At 39.6% G+C, this 6,858-nt stretch overlaps 1 protein-coding gene across 2 annotated transcripts in view; it reads left to right on the forward strand.

Moving 5' to 3' along the window:
* The first annotated feature begins 2,902 nt into the window (after window positions 1-2,902).
* The window catches only part of LOC118428100 (hyaluronan synthase 2-like), a 15,973-nt gene continuing 12,017 nt past the window's right edge, over window positions 2,903-6,858 (forward strand). Inside the window, exon 1 of one of the 2 annotated variants that reach the window (XM_035838071.1) lies at window positions 2,903-3,218. Coding sequence is in view for 1 of the 2 variants with exons in the window: in XM_035838070.1 (XP_035693963.1) it covers window positions 4,963-5,067 (105 nt within the window). In the remaining variant the exon portion in view is untranslated. Of the gene's footprint in view, window positions 3,219-4,934; window positions 5,068-6,858 lie in introns of those variants that run through there. The other variant, XM_035838070.1, reaches the window with a different exon arrangement.

Below are 6,858 nucleotides of genomic sequence, written 5' to 3' on the forward strand. Positions count from 1 at the left end.
GCGTGGCCATGGCCGAGAGAAAACACTCCCTTCACAACCCTCCAGAGGAGAAAACCGCACAGATTCCAAACTTATGAAAATCTGAGACAAAACGTGCCGCTTTCATCGTAACTTTTCCAGGAGCCAGGGGAGCTTGCGCCAGCTGTAAAAAAAACGCACGATATTTCCACCCAATATCTACTTGAAGATCAGACTTCACGTCCGTAAAGGTGATATCTGACTGCACTTTGGGCACAGGTGTGGTACTGCGGGGTTTCCTGCGGCATTGTTGTGTTATTTTCGGCGATTTTTTTAATGATTTAGACAACAAAGTTCACAAAACGTAAGAAAAGTCGTTCTTTATCTCTGAAATTTGTTGAGTAATCTTTCGAACCCAAGTGCAGTGAGATACCTCCTTAAGTCAACTTGAGCTACGTTGTCATAGAAACGATGACAACATTGGCCTTACTCCAGATTTTCCTCTCTCTGGGTATAAGTAGCACTTGACCTCTAAACACAGCAAGTCATAATGTTACAAAAACAAGCTCCAACATTCTCGGTAATAGTTGTACATCTTTGGCTTAGAATCTCCAATAGAAATAGATACTTTTTGGATTTCGCATCTGTATGTTTAATAAAGTTGTTAATTAATGTAGACAAACGATAGGAAGTTGTCTGGCGAGTTGGTTCCCATTTTACAAGACGGTTTACACAAGACCGGTGTTACCTTTTATTAAGTTTTACCACATTTGTGTAAGTATTGACATAACAGGTGACTATCACCTTTGCGAGATGTCAATCCGGAGACCAGACTACAATGTTTGATCAGCTCACACCGGGAAGGTCCCCTACTCTTTTCCATAAGTGCGGTGAGTTCTTTGGAACATCTGATGAATCAATCGCCACACTTGATAGTCTCGTAACTTCAGGGGTTTTGAACTTGGCACCTGTTACAAGCATCACCAATGTTGAGCGTAGGTGGAAGACTGTGTTCTAAGAAGTATAGTCATAACGGATGTTCAGAAGGGATAGTAGGGTGTGTGTGAAATGGAATTCAAAACACACAAGACGTTTTGGAGACTAAAAACTACACAGGAAACGTTTGCTAAGATGACTTGAATTCCCTTCAGTTTGAAACAAAGTTTGGTGTTATATACATTCAGATATGACATGTGGTTTGGTGTGATATATTAGTTCCAGCTACAGATGGTCGAAAGATTGCAAAGTAAAGGAATTTACAAAAAAAGGACAATATTAGATAATTGTACTGTATGTAAAAATTGTGACAAAGACGTGGCGATTTTTTACCAATTTTGAACGCTGCTATGGTGACGACGATTCAATATAGTTCTGTATGTCAAATATAAGAAAGCCTCTGGGTAGATACCATGATAGTTACATCATAAAAATGTCTTTATGTCCTAGTTCATTCAAAGTCAGGGCACCCGAACTGATTATTAAAAGAACTAAAATGGAATTCAACATAGAAAAGAAAGGCATGTAAGCGTGCATGTTGCTATGTTTGCTTGTTTGTTTGCTGAAGCTATCCAAGCAACCGGGTTTGATTCCAACAACGATGTTTGGAGAACGAGAGAACTGAGGTCTTCGCAGGTATTTCGCCATATCTCGGCATCTTTTCCACGCTTCGTTAGTGTAGGTCTTCGTTTCTGACACTACCTGACGCAAAACGTGTCTTCCCTGAATAGAAGATTCGTGTCACCCATACGTGTACGTGTCGTTACTGAGAGGGATACACCTGTCTGTTTGTCACCCTGGGGTAAAGGTGAATAAGACGTGACAAGATACAACAAATGAACGTGAGTTAGTCCAGGATAACTCTCGGTTAGAAGTTAAGAAGGTTGACATAACGGTTTATGGTTGATCGAGACAGTAGGAATACGTGAACTAAAAGTCTGCAAACTTAAATTGTGTGTCACATGTCCAGGGATGTCGACTAAAGGTGAATACGACGTGACAATATACAACAAATGAACGTGAGTTAGTAAGCGATTTAAACCTATTTATAAGTTGTCTAAGAAGGTTGACATAACGGTTAATGGTTGAACGGGTCAGTAGGAATACGTGAACTGGAAATCTAAGGAGATTTAGTGTCATTAATCAAAGGGAAGCCATTCCAAACGTTAAGTGTGAGAAAGTAAGTCTTAAATCAACTGTTAGTAGCAATAGGGCGCTCTCTTTTCCTGTCTGCAAACTTTACTTGTGTGTCACATGTCCAGGGATGTCGTCTAAACTTCCTCTTAGCACCACGTATGCAGGGGGAGGGCTACCCCATGTACCGGCGTTAATTATATGCAAGCTTTATTGACACGACAAAAAGTACACTGAATTTTCTATGGTCAACTATAAACTACAAGAAAAAAGGAAAATTTCATTAATTGAACAATATAGAAATAATCAGTATAGGCACACTGTGTATTACAGCACCGTTGGGGTTATGCCGTCTCTGACGGGGTGATTTGATTTAAGTGAATCACCAACTCTGGACACAAGGATTTGCTCCATCGCAAACAGAGGCATGCCCTTACTCTTTTTCTCGAAAGGTATGGTGGGGGTGGGGATCTCCCCAAACACGGAACCTCCATTTAACGTCATAACGACGGACGTCCCTAACCTAAGCTAGGTACTCATTTTCACCTGAGTGAAGTGGGGAAGGTCGTGTAAAAGTCCCTTTTCCAAGGGCTCAAGTGCCATGGCAGGATTCGAACCTTGAACCTCTACGTCCCGAGCCAAACATGCCAAGCGATCTCACAGCTACAACTTGCACACGCCCAGAAACGTCTAAAAATACGTGATATCGTCTGCTACAAATGAGAGTAAGGTTGGAGTGGTACCACACCCATCTGATTTGCATAATGCGGTAAGTACTTTCGCCAACATCTGTCAGTTACCATCAAAATCTTACTTCTACCGGAACGTCGTCCAATCGTGTCTCTCCTTACTCCTTACGTAGGGTGGGTCCGTTCTATAACTTCCAGTATCGTACAAGTTGGGAGTGTTCATGGAAATGATTCAGTTTCGTCCTTTTTAAAGTTTGGTGAACGGCCACTTAAGCCCAGTCTCTTATGCATTTCGCCACGCCGTGGTGAGTGGATATCCCTAACGGAACTAAGTCATCCCCCGACCCGTTACCAAAATTTCCTCACCCGTTACGAGAGTTTACCGAGTTTTATCGGATCATCCGACCTACTTAGACGATAGCGGAGTTTTAAGAAATTAAGGTGAGCAATCTAACTCATCCACATTTTCTTGAATGTTAGGGGCATCATAAGTTTAGAACGATTTCTTTTTGGTATGTACGATTGTTTTGCTGTCAGTGTAGGTCTATAGGTGTTGTACTATTTTGCCTATTAGTTTTGTAGCCTCTTGAAAACCAAGCAGGTGTGTTCGATCTTGTTTTTCTGTTGTCACATGTCATGGTTCAAGGTCCTCTTTAGAAATGCGATTTCCCCAAAAATAATGTTAGGACTATGATTCTACATATCATGACCCTCGTGTGGTAATATAGATATTTCATAAGCGAGCCAATGTTATGATTGAAAGTGTTCACTAGATCGATAAGTTCCATAAAAGGTTTGCTTGTTTGCATTTTCTGCTCAAACGTAAATTGTATAAGTGAAGTCGGCGGAGGTAAACATCGAATATATATATATTTGCGAGTCGTAGACTTTTTCAAACTTAAACATCACTTCTCGTGTGTTTACTGCCTGTAAATGTCACATGAAAAAACTTCATTGAAGAAAAATATGATCACTACATATATGTCTCAAAAAATCTAAGACCGAAGACAACTCTGGCAACTACTTTCCATTGCTTATAGCCAAAATACTGTACATCTTTTGTTGTGTTTAAAATAATCTTATTAACTTCTTGGTATGACAAAAAAGCGGACAATGTCTATGTGTCACAGCTTCAATGGCAATATAGACTAGACAGGGGAAACATGACAAAAACTATTTTGAAAACCTGATTGTAAGGCAACAAAATAATTTGTACTGCCCAAGTTTTCCGAACAGTATCAATGAGGTTGAAAAAAAATTGAAGAATTTCAAAGTTAGAAAAAGAAGCTGCAATTCCTTAACACTTGCCGCGCCTTTCTTAAACAAAACGTACCCCCCCTTACGGAAAGACATCTCCTTACCTCATGTACCTAGCACCATTAGACATGGGCCCGTGGATTTCTGACAGGAATTGTTTCATTCACTTGTCCCTTAAAAGAGGCATCGATTACTTAATCACTTGTCAAATAGACTTAGGAGTATCGTTCAATTAACTTTGCCAATAATGCGGTTCTGAAACTGTTTTCTTTGGGAATTGTACTGTATCCTTTTGGGTTCATGCTGTGTCGAGAGTGTGTTTTTTCATCATATTTGCTCATTCTGAGTTGTGACGTGTTTTTGCCTTTATCTTTGTATCGGCTGACCGGGTCTTAATGGTTTTTCAGTTATTGAAATGACTCATTAAAAAAAGGAAAGAAGGGTGAACGGAGGAATGGCATAGAATGAAGAATCGACATTTGCAATCAGATTATTTTCGATTGACATGAAACGTTCTTTAAACAACAGTACCTTCTTTCATATCATTATTTTTCTTCTTTTAAATTATACTAATAGCTAATTAAGAATTCAAGCATTTTAATGATAATAGTTTATTGCAAATTCTTGCCCGTGTGCTAATTGAAGTTGACATGAAAGGAGACAAACAAACTGTGCAGAACAGTATAGAATATGTCTACTCTAGTAGTCTAAAAGCTAACTCCAAACTGTAACTTGTTATAATCAGTTAAAATCAATTTGAAAAAAAAAAATTAAAAGATAATTTCGATATTGTCCCCGAATACTTTTCACGATAATCCGTTCATGAAAGAATTCTCCGAAAACAGATGCACCCCACACCTGTAAAGGGGAAGCATTCTCCGAAAACAGATGCACACCACACCTGTATGGTGATGAATAAACGATAATCATGTACACCAGACTGTATCCAGAAGAAATCGTACGTATAGACAACAAAACTCTGGTCCAAGTGTACAGGAAGAGATGGCGCAGTGGCTACCAACATGGCGATTTCGTATGTTATATCTATTTCTATCCTTTTCCTTACTTCCAAACATTACAGGGGTACTACATACATACAACACGTGGTCTTTGTAGACCCGATTAGGCAACGTATTTACGTCATCAGTCACGCACACTGGCAAGGTTGTTCTTGGTTACCATGACAACGGATATTTGCATAAGGATGCTCTGGTGATGACGAGAAATGGGGATTGTCCCCGCGTTCCGCTTCAGAACAAATTCTTCAGCCACTCCTTGGAAATCACCTTAATAGCTCCAGATCCCGTCCTTGCCCTTAATTGGGTCTTATGCATTTGAGACTGTCAAAATTTTAGACTTGCTCTTTGAACTTTTATGGCTGTCAATAATATGAACGAACTGCCTTTTTCGTTTTCATGCATTTTTTTTTTTTTTTGTTCAGGCGCATTCCGCAATGTTTTAGTAAAACGTGTAGATAATCTTGTTAACAGGTTTTAGCTTCCTTAAGGGTTTGGTTAGTAATTTGATAGATCTAAACCAACCATGGCCCGCATCGCAAGGTCACGTGATTTTCTACATCATCCCTTACGTTCTATACTTTTAGTAGAGGGGAAATGCGTATTGCTTCATTACATCGTTTTATGCCTCATCTTTGTACATTATGTATAATATTATGATAGGAACAATAAAGAAAACTAATGAACTGAGCCCACTTCTTATGATATCGCAGAGAAGCATATTTTGTTACTTATAACGAGCATATTTCTTTACTAGTAACGATTTCACTTTGTAAGGGATCAAACTAAAACGGCATGTGTTGCCAAGCCGTTCATGTCACAAAATTACGGTTGGTTTTCTGTAGGTGTAACCATTAATCTGCTGAAAAATAACAGGAATGCTGTTATCTTTTGCTTTGTGCACTCGCGCGAGTCGTTAAGCATGTTTTCCGATAGGTTGTCATGTATCCCGCATGTTGGTCGTCCAATCAAGACTTCTTCATGCTTTCATGTCCTTTCGTACGTTACAAATCCTGTGGTATTGGTTGATTTCTTGTCAATCGCTGTTGACTTTTCAGAGAAAGGCGCCTAATCTAAGAGACAGACCTCCTACAAGGCGTTGATCCGTGGATAAATACATTAGTGTGAAGGTATTGTCAAGATGCCATATCGGGTTCCACGAAGATTCTTTAGTACTTTAACGGAAGATGATTCATGTATTTGAAACCGCCTTGGGTTAAGAAAAACCATGTCACGTTCATTTTCCGTAACACATTTTTATTTGACATTCTTAGAATGGTCGCGATTTTTTCACGGTACAATATGAGGTTGCCATATACTATAACCCAACCTAAAAATACACAAAACAGGCAGTAGAACGATATACGTTTGTGTGCTTAAATTGTTGAGTACTTACCGTTGATTCAAGTCTAAGTCACAAATAACGTGTTTGGGCGTTTGCGAATGGTCTTTCATTCTTCAAATTACCACCCGTCCTTTAGTTGTTTGTAATGTGAGCGGAGAACAAACAGTCCTTATTCTGGCTTTGAGTCTTTGAGCCCCCTATGTATGAGGAAGGGATAAATAGATCACTCTGGGCGCTTGAACAAAGAAGTTTTTGGGATAGACAGTTAGATCAAGATCCGCTAGGAGCGCATCATGGTATGAGTGTCGTCCTGCCTTCACGTCAATCATCAGTATTCCAGTCAATTGTACAAAGTGGAGTTGCTTCCTTGATTATGTTGATTGTCCCTGTGTACAAACGTAAACTCTAGGCGGGCAAAACAGCAAAACAGGGGTTTCAGAATGATTTGGGGGGGGGGTGAGTG

Source organism: Branchiostoma floridae, chromosome 12, assembly GCF_000003815.2.
Source record: "Branchiostoma floridae strain S238N-H82 chromosome 12, Bfl_VNyyK, whole genome shotgun sequence".
Lineage (NCBI taxonomy): Eukaryota > Metazoa > Chordata > Leptocardii > Amphioxiformes > Branchiostomatidae > Branchiostoma > Branchiostoma floridae.